We start from the raw sequence: 21,643 nt of genomic DNA, 5'->3' as shown, positions 1-21,643 counted from the left end.
TGATCTTTTTTGTAAACTGGTCAAACTCATTTTCCAAATGCACAAGGGATTATAAGAATGAAGAAAGGTTTCGTTTTTAAATGAAGTTAAATTGTTTCAGAACATACTTGTAGGCCAGCCACCAGTTACCTGCAGTGAGCACTCAAGGCTTTTCCTTTCTGCACTTTATGGTGGTTCATGATTCTCTGAGAACCCAGAGGTGAGAATCAATGTCACTTTTAAGTTGTCCGGGTTTTGCCTTCTTCTGGGCTTCTCTCTTTAACATCTAAGAGCTGACCTGAAATTCCAGAAGGCCACTGAAGACATCCCAGCTTATACGAACCCAAACACATGTACTCGTGCTCGCTCCCCTGATAGAGTTCTGTCCAGGACAGTGAAGCCTGCAAGCTTGCCCCCGCTGCCGCTATCCTTGCCACAAGCAGCGGCTGCCTCAGAGCCTGCCCAGGACTGAAACTTGCTGCTCAACCTCCCTTCCTGACAACAGTGCCAGTCCCTCACATCTGTGTACACAGCGTGAGGCCTCGAAGAGTCACAGACTCTGTCCTGAGGCCTCATCCCAGGTGTTCACCATCTGGAGTCCCTCTGACATGGACTCAAATTACAAAGACTTGCTATCACTTTTCAAATGGTCTTTTCTTTAAACAAAAAGAAAATAAAAGCACATGGAAAAATACTGACAGGAAAAACACCAAAATGCAAACAGTGATCATTAGGGGGGCAGTAAGATTCCAAGTGTTCTTTTATTTCCTAATATTCTTATACATCTTCTACACATTACTATAACCAAGTCAAAGTGTTAGTTGCTAAGTCGAGTCCAACTCTTTGTGACCCCATGGACTGCAGCCCACCAGGCTCCTCTATCCATGGAATTTTCTAGGCAAGAATACTGGAGTGGGGTGCCATTCCCTTCTTCAGGGGATCTTCCCAATCCAGAGACTGACCCGGGTCTCCCACACTGCAGGCAGATTCTTTACTGTCTGAGCCACTAAGGAAGCCCATAACCAAGTGAGTGTGACTAACTTATCTAAAGGAATCCACTCCCCATTTCCCAAAAACACAAGCAACTGGGAGACCATTTAGCCACAACCATCTCTGCCGGTTACGCCAGGAACAGCTCTTTAATAAGACTTTGTCCAAGCGACTTCATTGGAGCAGAGGTTCAGAATTTTCCAGCAAGTCACTACTTCTCAAACCTGACTGCACATCGGATTTGCCCCACCCACAGTGCATAAACACAAATAAAACACCTGTCAGGCTGGAAGGGCGGTGCCAGGAAGAGAAGTCCAGCAGTTCTAAAGCTTCAGACCAGAAAGGCTGTCATCTACCAAAACGGGGAAAGCTGCAAAGGGAACAGGCCTGACAGATCAGAAAAAAAGAAAATCAGAGTTTAACTTTGGTGCTTGTTTATCAGGGAAGGCCTACCAGACGTCCAGAGGGAGCTGTCGGGTAGGCAGTGGGAGGCCCATGTGTGAGGCAGAGCTGGGATCCAAACCCAGCAAGTCTGACTCCAAAGTCCATGTTTTTAAATCACCACAGGATGCCACGTCTACAAAATATTTCCAAAGAGAAAGGGGAAAGGAATTAAGAGTCTACTAAATATCTTAATTATGCTTTAGCCCTAACTAGAGCTACTGCCACCATCTGGAATCACCAGTCTGGACACTCAGGCCCCAGGGACGGGCCCTCTGAAGCGGGGAGGGGAGGCTGGGAGAACTGCCACCTGTGACAGCAGCCAGCTCCAGCCTGCGCCCAGGAGCTTCCTTCCCAGCTCGGGGGAGGGTCCAGGGTGAGGGACAGGCAGCCCAGACACAAAGCTGGAGCAAACAGGATGGAGGCAGGGCTGTATGAGCCATGCAGGCACCATTGCATCCTTTATTATTGATGCTCAGAGCCAGATGGTCCTCATCTCTGCAGTACTGTGTTACTACAGGATTAGCTGACCTAGTCACTTCACTTCACAGAAACCCGCTAAGAACATAAACCGTGTTTGCCTTTAAAAAGGGGGGTACGACAAAGATAACAAATCAAGCATGATGCAAGTGGCACTATGAGCCATGGGAAAATCTACACAGCATAATGTATATAAAAAGTAGAACTTTTTAGAAAAGCGTAGATTTCTTTAAAAATTCTGTAACAGCTTAGCTACTGAGTTTCCTAAGAAACGGCAGATCCAAGCTCTGCATGTGAATACACATTTTAACTATGTGTTATTTTTAACAACCTACACAATAAGTGATCCAAATTCAAAATATAACAGTCTCTGAAAATGAACTTCAACACCGATTTATTTTGCAAGTCTCCTGGGTCCCAGCAACTGCTGGAAGGAACAGAGACAACGCTCGAAACACTGTGAATTTGCCGAAACATAAACGGTGAAATAAAGCCAGTCTGTGGTCTGAGCCAGAGCCCTACACAGTGCACCTCTGGACCTAACACGCCTATACTTGGAGGGGCCACAAGATTTAGCAGTCCCTCAACTTCCACGGGCACTGAGCCAGACTCCCTTCTCTCACCCGGACAAGTCCAAGAGCCTCACGCTTCCCAGGGGGCCTCATCATTCCCTGCATGAGTGAAGCCCTTGGTAGGGGGCGGTACTCCCCACAGCCTCCAGGTTAGGGGCGGGCTCCAAGTCCATCATGTCCCACCAAGAGGACCGCCTGTCCCCTGTTCCCTGGGCTCCCACTGCACGAAATCCGGAGCTTGGGCCACCTGGCACCTGCCCCCCTCCACTTCCTGCAGAGGAAGAGCCACAGCGAGGGTCCTGGCACCCACACGCCTGGTGCTGAACTCCAGGTTCCTCTGCTTTCCAGCTGCACACTCACTTGGTCTGCTCTCAGGGCTCCTTGGGTAAAATGAAGACGGTAACTAATTTCTTCATGAGGTTGTGGCAAGTTTTAAATGAACTAGAAACCAAGTGATGACTCATTAACCCCACCATCTGGGGTGTGTTCCCCATGGCAGCCCTGCCTCCCTCTCGGTGGCCCTGCCCTGGAATCATTTCCGCACCGGAGGGGTGCTCGGAGCCTGGGGGCAGTGCCATTTCTCTACCTCCAGGGCCATGCACGAGGCTGGCTCTTAGAGGAGTGGCTACTGAACGAGTGTCAGTGGATGAAATGCCAAGGTGCGGGCGGGGCAGCTACCGGTGGTGCCACAGTGCTGTGCAAACGCCCCACTGTCAGGACGGCTGGGGCTCGGGGCCAAGCAGAAGATGCAGGTGGTCACAGTCGGGGTGGCTGAGGCCACAAACACCCCCCGGCCTTGCTAAGTCTGTGCCTGAGCCCTCACCCTGGAAGGATGAGCGCTTGCCTCCAGGGCTGGCACCCTCCCTGCCGCGGGGGCAAGGGAGTCCACGGTGGTGAGACGCCACAGGCCAGGTCTGACCCTGAACCCCACCCTCTCCCCCAGGACAGGCGGGCAGCCACCGCCAGCGAGGGGAGCAAAGGCCCCAGCCGCCCTGTTCCCAGGTGGCACAGGAGTGGGTAAGTCCCAAGAAGGGAGAATTCTTTAATATCAGACACAATTAAAAGTCTGATCACATTTGTAACTCTTACTGGAAAAAAACTGATTAAGTTTAATCAAGTTCTAAAAAGCCTGGGTGTTCACTGGAAGGACTGATACTGAAGCTGAAACTCTAATACTTTGGCCATGTGATGTGAAGAGCTGACTCACTGGAAAAGACCCTGATGCTGGGAGGGATTAGGGGCAGGAGGAGAAGGGGACGACAGAGAATGAGATGGCTGGATGGCATCACCGACTTGATGGACATGCGTTTGGGTGGACTCCGGGAGTTGGTGATGGACAGGGAGGCCTGGAGTGCTGTGATTCATGGGGTCACAAAGAGTCGGACACGACTGAGCGACTGAACTGAACTGAAACAGCTAAAGCCCTTGGGTTCAGGAAGGGAGAATTCTTTAATATCAAACACAATAATAAAAATTTGATCACATTTGTAACTCTTATTGGGAAAAAACTGATCAAATTTAATCAAGTTCTAAAGCCCAGCCCTCTCAACTTTCCCATGTGTGCATACAAGCTGTAAGAAAAAATTTGAAGTCACCCACGTTCTGAAGACAGACTTAAATAGCAGGGACTTAGCATGCAAGTTAAAGCAAAGCTTTCCGATTTCAAAGCCTCAATGACAGTCATTCACCCAAGGCTCATGAATGGGTGCTGGACCCCATATTTCTGTGTCTTTGTATCTCGGATACCTTTTGTAACTTCTCTGAATCTTTCTGAGCATTCTCTCGGAGTGGTACTTTTCCAAATAACTTCCATCCCAAGTCATTTTGTTTGTCAAGTCTTGCATTCTGTTTTCTAGCAAGCAAATTCCTGTAAGAATAAAATAAAAGAGTTAGGGAATTGTTGGATACTTACAGAAAGACTAGGACAGCTGAATCACTAGTGAAAACAAGCAGACTTTCCTTTGAGAGATCAATGTGCTAAATCACAGACTTTAATTTTGCAGACTTGATTTTCATGTAGACATGGAATTATGAAGCAGGTGAAAAGCTCTTGAACCACAACAAGTAAGTTTTTTGTAATTCAATGAAAATATGTACAAGTTCTATCATTGAGAGTAAGGATATACGTTACAGCATAACAAAGTATACCCAGGAAGAGTGAGCTTTGAAGTCAGGCCACACTGGACTGAAAGCCTGGCTCAGTCACTCAGCAGCTGTGTGACTGATCTGTATATTAACCTCTCTGAGACTCAGTTTCCTTACGTTTAACAAGGGTCACTATACAAATTAAAGTTACAGGTGCATGGTCAGTGCTCAAAGGGTAACAGCTGCTTTAGTAGTGAACCTCTGCTGCTGCTGCTGCTGCTGCTAAGTCGCTTCAGTCGTGTCCGACTCTGTGCAACCCCATAGACAGCAGCCCACCAGGCTCCCCCGTCCCTGGGATTCTCCAGGCAGGAACACTGGAGTGCGTTGCCATTTCCTTCTCCAAGTGAACCTCTAACTTAGCTTAAATTATCTATAAGGTAAATCTGTATTATCTATTTATAAAGTCTCCATGTGTCATAAAAAGAAAGCCACTCATGAGACAGTCACATGATCTCTCCCAACAACATGTAAACAAACCCGAATAACACAAATAAATCCTAAATGGTGCTACAAAATAAACTGTTTTGGAAGGTACTGCATTGGCTCATTCATTGAAAATGAATGGTTTCTAGGACTCACTGGAAAGTTTAAGATGAGCATGAAGCGTCCTGTGTGCTAGAAAGAAAGTGCTCAAAGAAATACGGCAACAGGTTTAACAAAAACAGTACCTGGCTTGAAAGGGCTCTCACTGACTAAATCTGGAATGTAATCATGAAAACACATAATGAAAATAAGGGATTATAAGCCACCCCATAAAAAAATAAATCCATGAGCCCAAATGGATATGGACACAAACAGGAAAATGAACACACAAGTGAAGGTGGAAGGAAGATTCTCAGAAGGCCCCAAGTAAGCATTCTTTCCTGAGCAATCCTATGGACAGAGGAGCCTGGAGGGCCACAGTCCGTGGGGTCGCAAAGCACACGACTGAGCAAGTAAACAGCAACAACAGGAAGCAGAGAAGGACTGGAGGACTTATGGATTAGTCAATGGATGCTAAAACTAGTGGGTGAAACCTGGATGAAGAGAAGGATTTTTACATCGTTTGAAAGTCTCTCCCACAAATTACTTGTTAATTACAAAGACAAAATTAATTAACTTCACAGTGGAGACACCTCACTAGCCAAGTGATCACAGCGGGCATCCTCCGTGTCAGAATGGACAGCGCAGGTCACCTCCTCTGATGCTGAAAGCAACGCACCAGGTTGACGATCGTTGCCGAAAAATGCGTCACCTGAGCATCACCGTGAGGAAACAGAAATACACCGAGACAGCCACCCAAGCGACACATCTGACTCTAACGCTGTCAGCGGCCTGTGTGCGCAGAAAAGCACTGCCTCTCATCTTGGCAAGCAGAGAATGCTGCCTCCCACCAGCCACCAGCCTCTGCAGCCATCTCTAACGGTGCACCCTGAGGGGGTTCAAGATGCAGAACCAGGATACTGGCCCCGTATAGTACGATGCCCAGACTTCTGCATCTTCCCATACACAGAAAAGCTCTACAGTCATGAACACAAGATGGCTGCTTTTGGTGATCAGCAGTAATGTTGTGACGTTTCACTACATGGTTTTTAGTTTTTGTTTTCTTCAGCAAAAATGCCGCTATATATACCCAGGTCCCCTGCTTATCTCTCTGAAGAGTCCATCAGAGCTATCGGAGAGGCTGCCTTCCCAGGCTATAGTCTTCAGCAAGGCCGCCTAATAAAACAGAACTCTAAGCCTTGAGGTGGTGCATTTTTCCTGGCTGACAAAGAGAGACTGAAGAACTGTTCCAGATCAAAAAGAGGCTGAAGAGACTTGGGGGCTTCCCAGGTGGTGCTGGCGGTAAAGAACCACCTGCCTTCTGGTATACTTTCCATCGGATCATACCGAAAGCAAGAGAATTTGAGGAAAACATCTTCTTCATTGACTACGCTAAAGCCTCTGACTCTGTGGATCACAGCAAACTGTGGAAAATTCTTCAAGAGATGGGAATACCGGACCACCTCACCTGCCTCCTGAGAAACCCATATGCAGGTCAAGAAGCAATAATTAGAATCTTACATGGAACAACGAACTGGTTCAAAATTGGGAATGGAATACAACAAGGCAGTATATTGTCACCGTGCTTATTTAACTTGTATGGAGAGTACATCATGTGAAATGCTGGGCTGGAAGAAGCACAAGCTGGAATCAAGATTGCTGGGAAAAATCTCAATAACCTCAGATATGCAGATGACACCACCCTTATGGCACAAAGAGAAAAGGAAACTAAAGAGCCTCTTGATGAACATGAAAAGAGAGTGAAAAACCTGGCTTAAAACTCAACATTAAAAAAAAACGAGATCATGGCATCTGGTCCCATCACTTCATGGCAAATAGAGGGGGAAACAGTGGAAACAGTGACTGACTTTATTTTCTTGGGCTCCAAAATCACTGCAGATGTTGACTGCAGCCATGAAATTAAAAAGACACTTGCTCCCTAGAAGAAAAGTTATGACAAACCTAAATAGTATATTAAAAAGCAGAGATGTTACTTTGCCGACAAAGGTCCATACAGTCAAAGCAATGATTTTTCCAGCAGTCATGTATGGATGTGAGAGCTGGATCATAAAAAATGCTGAGGGCTGAAGAATTGATGTTTTTGAACTGTGGTGTTAGAGAAGACTCTTGAATCCCTTGGACTGTGAGGAGATCAAACCAGTCAATCCTAAAGGAAATCAACCCTGATTATTCACTGGAAGGACTGATGTTGAAGCTGAAGCTCCAATACTCTGGCCAACTGATGTGAAGAGCTGACTCATTGGAAGACTCTGATGCTGGGAGGGATTGGGGGCAGGAGGAGAAGGGGACGACAGAGGATGAGATGGTTGGATGGCTTCACCGACTCGATGGACATGAGTTTGAGCAGGCTCCGGGAGATGGTGAAGGACAGGGAGGCCAGGCGTGCTGCCGTCCACGGGGTCACAGGGTCAGACACGACTGAGCGACTGAACCACGACAAAGGGGCCTACCTCCAACTGCCTCTTCTAATGCTTCCCCGAAATCCTCATACGCATCTGTAGAATAGATGCCTTGCTCACAGAGTGAATAAAACAAAAGGAATGAAATGTAAACAGCTAGTGAATTTGGGTAAAGGATATATGGAAGTTCCTTGTATTTTTCTTGCAAAGTCTCTATAAATTTAAAATTATATCCCCAAATGTTACAAAAACTTTCAAAAAAGGTTCTTTGTATTCTTCCTTGCTTTTCTCTTGTGGGTTATAATGGGACCTATTCAGAAGGCAATGGCAAGCCACTCCAGTACTATTGCCTAGAAAATCCCATGGATGGAGGAACCTGGTAGGCTGCAGTCCGTGGGATCGCTAGGGGTCGGACACGACTGAGCGACTTCACTTTCACTTTCACACATTGGAGAAGGAAATGGCAACCCACTCCAGTGTTCTTGCCTGGAGAATCCCAGGGACGGGGGAGCCTGGTGGGCTTCTGTCTATGGGGTCACACAGAGTCGGACACGACTGAAGTGACTTAGCAGCAGCAGCAGCAGCAGCAGCAGCATTCAGAAGTTGGTTTCATATCCCCAAGGCAATGTCTATTTACATTTGTAAGAAATGAAGTTTGAGGTGTCTCCAGGCCCAACCTGTCTGACATCAGTTCAGTTCAGTTCAGTTCAGTCGCTCAGTCGTGTCCGACTCTCCGCGACCCCATGAATCACAGCACGCCAGGCCTCCCTGTCCATCACCAACTCCCGGAGCTCACTCAAACTCATGTCCACAGAGTCGGTGATGCCATCCAGCCATCTCATTCTCCGTCGTCCCCTTCTCCTCCCGCCCCCAACCTTTCCCAGCATCAGAGTCTTTTCCAGTGAGTCAACTCGTCGCATGAGGTGGCCAAAGTATTGCAGTTTCAGCTTTAGCATCAGTCCCTCCAATGAACATCCAGGACTGATCTCCTCTAGAATGGACTGGTTGGATCTCCTTGCAGTCTAAGGGACTCTCAAGAGTCTTCTCCAACACCACAGTTCAAAAGCATCGATTCTTCGGTGATCAGCTTAATCCTTTGGCACCCAGAAGGGTTCTAAGAATTTGGGCATCCAGAGCTTGGGTTCTAAGGGCTTATATTTTGCTAAAGAGAGGAGGTGCCAAGGGACTAAGGTGAGGAAACCAAAGCACCTGGAAAGGAGAGGGCCCGGGACGAGAGGCCCGCCTCCCGAGGACCCTGACCGGACTGCAGGGACGGGAGTCGCTAGGGGTGTGGGGGGTAACAGTAGAGAAGCATTCCGAGGCGACTGGGCATGGGGAAACGCAGAACTGTGGGCTTTGTGATCGGGGAGGCGGAGTGTAAATCGCGGAGCTGCTCACTGAAAAAGACCGGCAGGAAGTGAACCGAGAGCAGCAGAAACCGTGGTTTCTCTGTCCACTGCTAAGGCTACATAATGTCACACACACAGAGTGCAGATAAAGCTTATCAAAACGCAAAGTGCTGGGACACTTCCCTGGCAGTCCAGAGGTTACAACTCTGCACTTTCAGTGCAGGGGCATGGGTTCCATCCCTGGTTGGGGAACAAAGATCCCACATGCCACCTGGTGAGGCCAAAAAATAATCAAAGTTGCGTAATTATTTTTAGCATAAGCGCTTAAGTTATACATTACAGGCCATGATTTTTGAAGGGTCTGTAAATGGTATCTTTGGCTGTATTATTTTTTGTGATGCTGAGGTCACCACAAGTACCCAGGAGCTCCGAGCAGAAAGGACTCCCTCCAAGCTTCAGCTGCGTGTCACCTGTAGCTCCAGTGCCAGCGCTGGGGAGCAGGGAGCCCAGCCAGCAAAGGCTTCCCGCGCCCAGCTCCCCTTTCAGGTCACGGTCACAGGGAAACTGGCGTGGAGCTGGCTGCTGGGCCCAGGAGCCAGGTGGAGCCAAGTGCGCACCTCTGCCCATCACCTCTGCCCAAGGACCCACTCTGGGGGCCAGGTGCAGGGTGAGCCCCCAGGCCAACCTGTGCCTTCAGCCCCTGTGCTGCAGTCCTAGCGTGGGGCTCAGAGACGCCCTCGGGGACGCCCACGCGTGGAGCTGCTCCTGCCAGTCCAACAGGGCCCAGAGGGAAGAGGTGTCTGGATCCCTGGGGGTGTCCCCACACAAGCTTTGTGACCACGGTGTAGCCCGTGCCTGGCTCCCAGAGGCTCAGAGTGCGCGTGTGCTGCCGGAGAAGGCAGTGGTCCTTCCACCGCATGTGTCCTCAGGGGCACAAGTCCGTGAAAGGAGTGGGCAGCCTGGGACTCACCCAAGGCCAGGGGGAGCCGGCCACCTCCAAGGCTGGGGCCCACAGATGGGCATCCACGCAGGCTCGAGGCGGCAGGCAATCTGGATACATCGGAGCTCAGGACTGAGGATGAGAGCGAGGAAACCTCTGAGCAGGGGAGGGGTTCCCCAGGGACTCCAGGAAGGTGGTGGGGCTGGTAGTCAGGGGAGGGGTGGCCGAGCAGGACACTGCAACCCGCCTCCCAAGGGAGGCAGCCAGCAGGGGTGATGGTGGCTCAAGGCAGCGATGAGGAATGGCCGCCCCAGGGAAGGGCCCTGGGTGGGAGGGCGGAAATCCCACGGCAGAGAAACGAGCACCTCCTCCGCCGGCAGCATCGGGGACCTCGCTGCTGGCCTCCCCTCAGTCTCTGACTGCAGAGCAGAAACAGCAGCGAAACGGGGACCTGTCCCTGCGCTGAAGGGAATGAGACCACCAGGGCTGATAAAGAACCAGGGTTGTCTGCCTCCAGTCCGCGAGCACCTCAGTCTTCTTTAACGAGACCGTCCACAGCCTCCCAGGACTCTGGACGATGAGTCCCGCACCGCCTACCCACACACGCAGGCACATCAGCATGGCCCCCTGAACACGCACACACACTCAACACACCACACACTCAGCACACCACACACACACTACACACACACACACTCAACACACCCAACACACCATACACACACACACAAACACACTCAACACTCCCAACAGACCACACACACACCACACACACACACTCAACACACCGTACACATACCCATTCACACACACACCATACACACTCAACACACCACACACACACCACACCACACACACTCAACACACCCAACACACCACACAAACACACACACCACACCCAACACCCAACACACCATACCCACACACATACACACTCAACACACCCAACACACGACACACACACTATACCACACACACACCACCACACACACATACCCAACACACCACACTCATTCAACACACCCAACACACCACACACACACACCCATTCACACACACACAGTCAACACACCAAACACACACACACACACATGACACACATATGCACACACCGAACATACCGAACACACACAGTCTCTCACACACACACACACACGTAGTGGGCACAACCTAACTCCCAACGGGCCCCTCCCTCAAGGCTGGCGGACGACGGCTGTGGGCGTGGCGTGGTGGCCGCGGGGACGCACCTGAAGACCCGTGAAGACCCTAGAAGACAGAGGACTCGCCTGCCCCGAGGCCGGCTGCGGCGTGGGGGCCTCAGCAGCGCTACCCCAGAAGTGCCCCCAGAGGCGGGGCAGGGGGCGGCCGGGGTGGAGGTGCCGCTCTGCACCCAGCAGCCCTCACTCCCATGGCCAGTGCTGCTGCGGGCCTCTACCACACTGCACCGCAGGAACAGGCAGCCCTCCGTGCTCAGAGACCACCAGGCTCTCCTCCTCAACTCTCGTCTCGCCCCACTGCCCCTCCGCCCCAGGGCTTCCAGGGCTGGTCACCCTACCTGTGCCTCAGCGGCCCCTCAGGCGAGCCCTGGGCCCCTGCCGAACTCCAACGGCCATCCCTCCCAGAGCCCAGGGCCCTCTCTGGAAAACGCAGGTGGACCCGCCGGCCCCTGCCCCGACCCCTTCCATGGCTCCCCCGCGTTCGTGGCACTCGCACACTCGCTGTTCCCTCCACCCGCTCAAATGGTAGAGATTTCGCCTGCAAGGCAGGGGACCCAGGTTCGATCCCTGGTTCGGGAAGATCCCCTGGAGAAGGAAATGGCTACTCACTGCAGTATGCTTGTCTGGGAAATCCCATGGACAGAGGAGCCTGGCATGGGGTCGCAAGGGTCGGACATGACTTGCTGCCAAAACCCCCTACCCTCAAAGTGCTCCTGACGGGGAGGGAGGAGGGTCGGCCTCACGGGGAGGCGCTGGGCCTCACAGGCTGCACACGGGCACCTGCACATGCACGGGGCACCGGAAAGTCCATGGGGGACCAAGCAGGCAGCCACGGTCCTCCGGCTCAACCTGCCTCGCCGAGCCAGCGCTCTGCACCCGAAGGCAGGCGTCAAGGTCGGCGGGCTGAAGGAAGGTGACCCAGGAGGCACGGGCCCCACCAGAGGTCTATGACTAATGCACATCAGATCCATTTTACAATAAAGCTGAAGAGCCTCAGGAAACACACCTTAGAGTCTGTCAACAGGTGAGCCACATCCAGCTACAAGGGAAGAGTGTCATCCTAAAAGGCTGAGGGGGCAAGAAAGCCAAAGGCAAGAAAAAGGAGCCGGGGTCTCCCCCGGCACTTATCCAGGGCTGGCAAAATATTTCTTCTTGTCTCAATAGGCACAGCTCAGAGGGCAAGATATGGGACACCAACGCCCAAGTCACATTTAAAGGAACGGGGTGCCCAGACTCAGAGGACGAGCTCACGGTGGCCGGGAGGGGCACGGTTAGGGAGCTTGGGATGCACGTGCACACTCTGCTGTATTCAAAACGGACAGCCAACAAGGACCCACTGTACAGCACAGGGAGCGCTGCTCCACATTACGGGGAGGGAGTTTGGGGGAGAATGGATACCTGCTTATGTATGGCTGTTCCTTAGCTGTTCATCTGAAACTATCACGACATAGTTAACTGGCTATACCCCAAAACAAAATAAGACGTTTTTAAAAAGCATAAACCACAGTGTGTCAAGTCTGCCAGGTCCCCCATGAGGCTGGACGCACAGGCCCAGCGGATGCCAGGCCCTGAGAGACCAGCACGGTCAGACGCATGAAAGAGGCCGCTCACTGACATTTACCTGGGACGGGCTGGACCTGTGAAACCCCAGTCCTCACCAGGAGTGGTCAGGCCGGAGCCCGCAGAGATTCAGGCACAGCTTTCCCTTTCTCAGCCTCCTCCACACTCTGAGTCACCGGGGTCCTCACCATCGAAGGCTCATCCAGTGCGCCCCGTCAGCAGGAGGCACAGGGGAGGCTGACATCCAATGCGGCAAAGGCAGCCGCGTGTGCGTGGGGAAATGACCCCCCCGAGGCCTGACGGCCCTCCCTCGTGACATAAGGCGTGGCCCTGCGCTGGGGCCACCTGCCACACACGTGGCCACTGAGGGCTAGGGGTGTGCACAGGACCGCGCTGAGACAACACACTGGCTAAGTAAGACCCTTCAAGTGTCCCAGAAAGACTGACGTGACCCAAGGACCCGTGAGCTATATGGATGCAGCCTTAAAGCGTCAGGGGGCACTGTCTGAAAGACAGTCAAGTGTCCATTGTTAAAGGAAACAAAGCAAGGGACACCACAGGTCATCGGCAGGCATGCCGTGTTAACACCTGCATCTGCCTGACACGCACAGCCCAGCCCGAGAAGACACACACGGACCGTCATCACCACTGCTTCCGGGACGGGCTATTGGCGGCAAAAGGCACAGGGCAGAAAGGGAAGTTTCCATCACATACTCTCCTGGGCTCCTGAATTCTGAGCCGTGCAAAGGCATCACCTATTGAAAAAAGTTAAAAAGAAATGAAAAAGTCGCTGCTACACGAGGAACTCCTGCCGATAAAAAAATGAACTGCTTCGGCACCGTCCTCACCCCACCCTTCAAATCAGAAAGCCCTCATCCAACTCCAAAAAGTGGCAGGTTTCTCTCCACGCATCTGGCAGCATTACGCACTGAGTTCATGGAGTGCCTGCTGTGTTAGGCGGAAGTGTCTGAAGCAAAAAAGCTGAAGAGAAAATGAAAATGTTCCGTGACCGCACAACTGATATACAAACAAAAAGCCTCTTGAAGAGAGGGCTGAAAATAGATGTTTATTCAGCTACTTAAGTAGATCACTGTGCCTTCTGCGTCTTCAGAGTGGGTCCGGCAAGGACCCTTGAGCAGGGCAGCCTGGAGGGCCACGCCAGGGAGGGCACGGGTCCCAGCCCACGCAGGTCCGTAGGCTTCAGAGGCCAAGCCAGCAAGCCAGAAACAGTTACAGTGTCCAAGCACAACGGCCTCAGAGCAAGGTAAGTCCCTGAGGCTGCCCATCGGGGGCTCACAGCCAGGCCAGAGCCGGCAGTCAGGTGGAGGCTGCCCCACAACACGGCCCGGTTGCTCTGTAGTACGAAGGAAGACAGGCTGCCTGCCGCCCTGCAGAGGCACACAGCCAGCGAGCGGTCACCAGGGCGCCGCAGGCACATTCCGGGCCCACTCCCACGCTTTCCCCACCACAGAGCCCAGAAGCTACTAGGGCATGGGGGAGGGAGGGACGTGAAAGATCAAAAGGCAGAGACAGAAAGACCAAGGACCAGGCTGCACCGGGCATGGCTTCCACCTGAGCGTGAGCCCGAGCTGAGCGGGGCCTCCGGCTGGGCCGCGTGCCAGGCACCTCCAGGGCCTCACCCCTCACCCCTCCTCCCACTGCCCATCTGCAAGGGCAGAGCTACGTCTGGGAGCCTCGAAGGTCATACAATTTGGGGCATGCTCTTCAAGGGGGAAAAAAAACTAGGTACACAAAGTCGTACCTAACTGGGTACCAGTGAGAGGCCCTGACTCATTGGAAAAGACCCTGATGCTGGGAAAGATTGAGGGCAGGAGGAGAAGGGGGTCGACAGAGGATGAGATGGTTGGATGGCATCACCAACTCAGTGGACATGGGTTTGGGTGAACTCCGGGAGCTGGTGATGGACAGGGAGACAGGGAAGCCTGGAGTGCTGTGGTTCATGGGGTCGCAAAGAGTTGGACACGACTGAGCAACTGAACTGGAACTGGAGAGGTCCTGACGTCAGGCGTCCCTAACACTGTCATAAACCCAGTTTTATATGCTTCTGAACCCTGGGACAAATGACGCAGCGGTCGCTCGAGCTCACAGGTCACCAAACTCCGGCACAGTCCAACATCCCACGTCTCTGCTTTTAGCTGAGTGATTACAGAGCCAAGGGCCAATACAAAGGTTGCAAGGCTGTCTTCACAGGTGGTGAGGCTGAGGCTGTTACCTTCACCTCCGCCCCCCGAGTTAACTTTCCAGAGTCACTGAAGCCAAAAGAAGGCGATTCGAGGAGCAAGTAAGAATGCTCACTGACAAGAGGCCTGCGAGGTGCTCAACCTGGGTCCCTGGCCGCGCGGCTGTCACGGCGCCGCGTGTGAGCTGAGCCCCACACGGGCAGGCGGACACATTCCCAGAGGCTGTCACTGCGGTGTTTGTCTTCGTCCCCAGACGACAGAGTCCGTGAGCACGGGCACGGTCCCTTCCATTTACTGAGGTGCCTCCAGAGTCTAGAGCGGCTCCCGGCCACAGGAAAAGACACGTGCTTCTACAGGGAATTTTCATAAAGGTTATCGGACAGTTACTCCTGTCCATTTAATACCGAAGGAGCCAGGATTGGGAGAGGGCAGGGAGTCCTGTCCAGGGACAGACGGAATGACGCTGTCCCGGAGGGCGGAGGAGGGCTGGGACGGGAGGACAGTCCTCGCCGACCCGGTGGAGCAGGTTCCACAAGCCACCCACACTCCCCACGGTTTCTCAGAACTTCTCAGAGTCTTGAGAAATAGGCCTCCGATGCCTTCCTCCTTCGAGAGGCTGTACATCTGAACTCTGGCTGGGATTCAGTAATTACTCGGGGTTTCCCGCCCTCTCGCTCCTGTCTCGGTGACAAACTGGCAGCTTCGATCCCACAGCAACCAGAAAGTAGCATAAACAGGCAGCGTTCAGCTCCCCCGAGGACTGCCTGGCCCAGCTGGGCCTCTCCTCCAGCCTCTCCTGAGTCACAGACCACCTGTCGGGCTCTGGCAGCAGGCACTTCTCCGGTACTTTACGTGTGAGACAACGCTACGGGAACGGGGCTATAGTTACTATGATACAGACAGCATAACCTCACACAGGCTCAGGGAGGCCAAAAAATTCACTCCTGGAAAGACATTGAAACCCTGACACTCATCTGCGGCGGCGAAGGGGAGAAGCTCCACGGACTCCTCGGAAGTCCATCTCCTGTGTGTTTCTTCCAGATTCCCACCCCTCCACGACTGACACACTCCACGGCCACGCAGTCGCACACCAGGCCTCGGCTCTGCTCTGAAATCACAAGGGGAAGAGGCTGGCCTACTTCAACTGTCAGAGTGACACCAAGGGAAAGCCACAGTCTACAGAGCAAACCTCCTGTGTGATCAGATTCTACCTTCCTGGTGGGAAAAAGAAAGTAAGGGAGACACCATGGTCTTATGGCCACAAGCACTGTGGCCCAAATTCCTAGTTCCACACACAGTCAAAAGTACCCAGGAGTCCCTCTCCTTTTTCAAAAATGTTACCCAAGTAGCAGTTGGTGCTAAACATTTAATCCACTAAAAACAGTGCTAACCCTCGGGGTGAGGGGCGGGGACAGTGAGCACGGATGTAAACTCGGGCCCTTGAGCTCCTGGCACACACAGCAGACCCCCACTGATCACCCCATGTTAAACTGAAGAACAGCCGAGGAAACAAGTCTACCCAACGTGGGCTTGGAGGCGGGGAGCTAAATCACGTTAAAAGCTACCTAACATGGGAAGAACCATGCTCCAGTTACGTCTGCAATTACAGAGGCAAGAAAGGCAAGACCGCAGCCACCAACCTGTCCATCAACAGCAACGCAGGGGAGACGGCCATCACATTTCCAGGAAGCACCTGGCTCTGAGGGGCCAGCCACAGGAGCGTGCGCTTCCCCCGGGAACATTCCTGCCCGGTGGAGCCGGAGCCACAGTACCGGGCAGCACCACGGCACCCTTCCACGCCTGCTCCACACAGTCCGGAAGGCTGGGTGGAGCAGCCCGGCTGGAAAGGCCAGGCGATGGGGGTGTGCGGGGCTCTGACTCCTAGCCAGTCCCTGGGAGGCTGGGTGTAGGCAGTCTGGGAGGAAGGCTGATCGACCAGGTTTCCAGGGCCCCACACAAACCCACTCATGCAGCTCAGCGCCCGGCGGAGACACAGAACCACAGCACAGCAGGACAGGCTCACCTGAGCTCAAAACCCACAGGCACTGCTGACTGAGAAGGCAGGCGAAGCGTACCTGGAACAACTGAGCACCTCCTCTGGGCCAGACGCTGCACTCGGTGCAGAAGCAACCAGGTTTTCTGGTGAGTCACAAACATGGTCACTAAATCTCTGTCCAAACATTTGCCTTAGAACCATCACTAGGGGATTGTCCCTCCATGACTTCAAATAGTGCTACAGCTTTTTAAAGGGACAAGATCTAATTAGCAACTTCAAGGTCTAGAGAACTGATCTATTCTAAAGCCACAAGATATCATGGGTTGGCTGGCCCTTGGGGCAGGCATCATTCAATCATTTGTCAACAATCAGCCCATGGTAAGACAATCCTCCAGGTGCCCAGCTAGGGTTCTATTGCTGCTAATCAGCCCCATCATCCATGCCTATCTGGCACATGTCTGCATGTCTGAAATTACACAAAAGCATCTGACTGGAGACAGCAGGTGGACGTCTCTGGCAGGAGGGGCTGGTGAGGAACAGAGGGAAAATTTATGTTACAAAGTACTATACTGCTGCTTTATTTAAAAAAAAAAAAAATCAAACCTTTGCAACTGAAAAGAAAAGACAGGCAAGCACAGGCGGTGAGAGGGCGCAGTGTGGCCCTCAGCACACGTCTGTCCCGGGCCCTGGGACCGGGGAATAAAGTGGACACGACTCCCACCCCAGTGCAGCAGATGCTAATGGACACACTCTGCAAAGCCAGGGACCCCAGAGCAGGAGTCTGGACCAGAGCCAGCACCACCTACCCGGGAGCTGGCTAGAAATGTAAATCTTGACCCCCATCCAGACCTACTGGGTCAGAAACTCTGGGGCGCGGCCCAGCAGCTCTGTTTAACAGGCCCTCCAGGTGGCTCAAATGAGGCTAATGTTTGAGAAGCCCTTTTCCAACTACACTCAGACTCTTCAGAAAATCCCTGTTCTCCTACTTAGCACTTCGGGTCAAACTCCTCACTACCCGAGGAGTCATACTGACATTTTTCCATCTGGAGCTCAGGGTGAGAACAGGGCAGTCATTCACAAAGTGAATATAGGAGATTCACTCTAAGAATCCACAAAGCCACTATAAGAGATTCACAAAGAGTTCGCTTGAAGAGACTCCTCACAAAGCTGCTGGAAGAGATCAGTCAAAGCCCCCCAGCAACAGCCTGCTTTCCTGGGCTTCATCTGCAGCCTCTTTCTCGGGAGGCGCTGTGCTTTCTGCGCTCCAGAACACTCATGTTCCTACAGTTCTTCCAAGTTCTTCCTCAACCTGCAGTGTTCATGTTTTATAATTATACCTCAGCAAAAAAAAAAAATGTTTCCAGAAATATCCATAATTTTAAAACTCACAGAGAAAACTCAGATCCAGATGGTCTCACTGGTGAATTCTTCTGAACATTTAAGGAAGAAACCTTCACAAACTCTTTCAGAGAACAAACCTCTTAACCCCCGCCCCCCCAGCAAATTTATTAGGTCACTCAACTGATGCATTTATACGTCTGATTTACCTAGAAAAACAGAACTTTCTGACGAGCCTGGGAGGGTTATCTGACATCAGTTAGTATGTACATGTATACATGTTAAATTCCCATAAAGGCTTTTTATTATTTTTAAAAACTCATATACAATAGAACAGACTTTTGGTGTGCAGGTCTCTGAGTTTTAACACACTGGTCAATTCATTTAACCACCAGAGAAAAATCTTACAAAAAGTCTTTGAGAAAACAGAAACAAGAACATTCCTCAACCTATTTTATAAGGTCAACATAATCTTCACACCAAAACTGGACAGAGAACATTTTAAGAAAGGAAAATTACAAGCTATACTCTTATGAACAGAGGCAGAAAAAATTTTAAATATATATATTAGCAAATCAAATCCAACGACAGATATAAAGAATGATCTATCAAGAACAGTTGAGATTATTCTAAGGAAGCAAAGTTAGTTTACTTAACATTAGAAAAATATGTTATTCACCACATACAGAAAATAAAGGCGAAAACGCATCATCAATAGATGTGGGGGGAAAAACATTTGATAAATGCAACACACTCATGATTTTTTTAAATCTTAAAACTATGAATAAAAGCAAACAGTTTTTAATCTGATTTTCAAAAAGTACTTATTACTATAAAGTAAGAACTCTTGCCTGGAAAATCCCATAGATCGAGGAGCCTGGTAGGCTGCAATCTATGGGGTCGCTAGGAGTTGAACACAACTGAGAGACTTCACTTTCACTTTTCCCTTTCATGCATTGGAGAAGGAAATGGCAACCCACTCCAGTGTTCTTGCCTAGAGAATCCCAGGGACGGGGGAGCCTGGTGGGCTTCCGTCTGTGGGGTCGCACAGAGTCGGACACGACTGAAGTGACTTAGCAGCAGCAGCAGCAGCAAGGCATCTAATAAAACACAAGTTATTGCAAAAATCACACTTGGTGGGGAAATGGTGAAAGCTTTCCCAGAGACCGGCACCATACAAGGCTCTCTGCCAGCATTACTTCAGTTTAATCTGTATGGAAGACCCTGGTCACGCAGTAAGAACAGTAAGTAAAAAGTCTAAGAATTGGAAAGAAACAAACCCCATCCACAGATAGCACAATACCCTACAAAGAAAAATCGAAAGAAACCACAGATAAACTGTAAGAACTGAACTGAGTAAGATTCTGGGAGTCAAGGTCTACACACAAAAAGTAACTCCATTTCCAACTAATGCTTATAAAACGGCATCTTGAAAACCATCAAAAATAACAAGTACCTCGGAATAAATTTAATGAAACACAAAACCTCTACATAAAGAACTATAAAATACTGTGAAAAAAAATGTTTTAAACTAAATAAATGAAAGGACATACCATATTCAGAGATTAGGAGTCTTCTACTATAGATTAGAAGTCTTCTACTATGCAAGTCTTCTATAGTAAAAAAATAACCAACAGATTCAATGTAATCCCCAACAAAATCAGAGCAGATTTTTTGTAGGAATTGGCAAACTGACTTTTAAAATGTATAGGGAAATGAAAATGACCTAGAATAACCAAAGCAACGTTAAAGAAGAATGAAGTAGGAGGGCTTACTCTACAGATAGCAAGACCTATGATACAATAACAGTAATTAAGAGAATACAGGTGAGCGGGCAAATAGATGACGGAACATATGCAGTCACCTGACTTATATCTCAAAGGCTCAGTGGGATGGATGACCTCTACAGTGAGTAAGGGCAACTGCTCACTACCTCACACTGTAACAGAAGATTAATTCTGATGGACGACGGATCTAGTTGGTAAAGGCTAAACAAAGTTTCTAGAAGATAACGTGCATGCATGCTAAGTTGCTTCAGTCGTGTTTGACCCAAGGATGGAACCCGGATCTCTCAGGTCTCCTGCATTGACAAGCAGGCTCTCTACCACTAGCACCAGCTGGGCAGCCCAGAAGATAACTCAGACTTTCTTAAACAGGACACAAAAGGCACTAACCATAAAAAGAAAAATTCTATAAAGCAGAATTCATCACGATGAAGAACTTTTGTTAGTTAGTAAAGCAAACTTATAAAATATTAAGGGAATAAAAAGGTAAGCCATAGTGTAGAAGATATGGGCCTTCCACATGGCTCAGTCGGTAAAGAGTCTGCCCACAGTGCAGGAGACCCAGGGTCAAAGCCTGCGCTGGGAAGATTCCCTGCAGAAGGAAATGGCAACCCACTCCAGTATTCTCGCCTGGAGAATCCCATGGACAGAGGAGCCGGGCAGGCTACAGTCCGTGGGGTCGCATGACTTAGTGACTAAACCACCACCACCAGAAGATATTGCAATACGCATCTCTCACAAAGGACTCTCACTCTCTATACAGACAATATGCCTACAAACCAGTTAAGACAAACCTTGACAGGCAAGCCACAAAGGGAGATTCTCAAACAATCAGCAAGATACGAAAAAGTGCATCGAATCATGAGTCATCAGAGAAATGTAAATGAAAGCTAAATACTCCTACCCGATCACCAGAACGGCAAAAAGGGGAAAAAAGCCAGGAAACCGACACCACCAAGTCTGGGAGAGGAAGGAGCCATGTGCACACGCCAGTCCGAGCTTGTTCTGGGACAGCCGCCCCGGAAGACCACCCAGCCGCGTCCACGAAAGCAGACCCGGCAAGTCCACCTGAGACTTATGTGCACGGAGAGACGCTACGACCACGTTCTTCCCAGTGGTCAGGAGCGGAACAAGCGAAACATCCGCCCACCGGAGAACGTGAAGGGATGGGTCCATCTGTACCCCTGAGAAGCACACAGAGTGAGAGAATGAACACTGCTGCCACACAGGAACCTCCTGGGCGAGCCGCAGACAAAACTGAGCCAAGAGAGCCAGACGCCAACACATACGCCGTGTGACGCCATACATCCACAGCTCAAAACACGTCTATGGCGACAGAAGTCGGGACAGCGGTGGCCCCTGGGGAGCGAGGGCCTGCCCGACAAGGGGCGTGGCTCTCCAGGGACACATGTGCGGGTGCTCACTCTGTCCACATCCGGCAAACAGCGGTCAGCTCCACGCGTTCTCCTCCGGAGCCTCTGGGCTGATGGAGCCCCCTCCCGCCAAGTCCCTCCTCTGTGCCCCAGAGCACTCACGCTGACCGCAACAGAGAGCTGGGGGCTCTGTGCCAGCTATTCATGCGCCACTGCCCACCACACACAGGGGAGCCTTGCTTGGTCTCTGTGCCCCCAAGGCCTGGCATAAGACCTGCTGGGTTTGCTGCAGTAACAGGTAATTCATTAACTAACCCTGAAACTGCACGACCGCCT

At 51.0% G+C, this 21,643-nt stretch overlaps 1 protein-coding gene across 14 annotated transcripts in view; it reads right to left on the bottom strand.

Annotated features, from left to right (window-relative positions):
- TBC1D14 (TBC1 domain family member 14) overlaps positions 1–21,643 on the bottom strand; it is a 100,476-nt gene that overhangs the window by 48,642 nt on the left and 30,191 nt on the right. For 11 of the 14 annotated variants that reach the window (XM_055435119.2, XM_055435124.2, XM_088836550.1 and 8 more), the window contains one exon: positions 4,209–4,329. In XM_055435119.2, coding sequence (XP_055291094.2) covers positions 4,209–4,329 — 121 coding nt within the window. Of the gene's footprint in view, positions 1–1,422; positions 1,547–4,208; positions 4,330–16,456; positions 16,614–16,839; positions 16,863–21,643 lie in introns of those variants that run through there. The other 3 variants (XM_088836552.1, XM_055435123.2, XM_088836557.1) reach the window with 3 other exon arrangements.

Source organism: Moschus berezovskii, chromosome 5 (genome assembly GCF_049115385.1).
Source record: "Moschus berezovskii isolate FMDL1 chromosome 5, NW_MosBer_1.0, whole genome shotgun sequence".
NCBI lineage: Eukaryota > Metazoa > Chordata > Mammalia > Artiodactyla > Moschidae > Moschus > Moschus berezovskii.
This window is presented reverse-complemented; position numbering and strand designations above follow the sequence as displayed.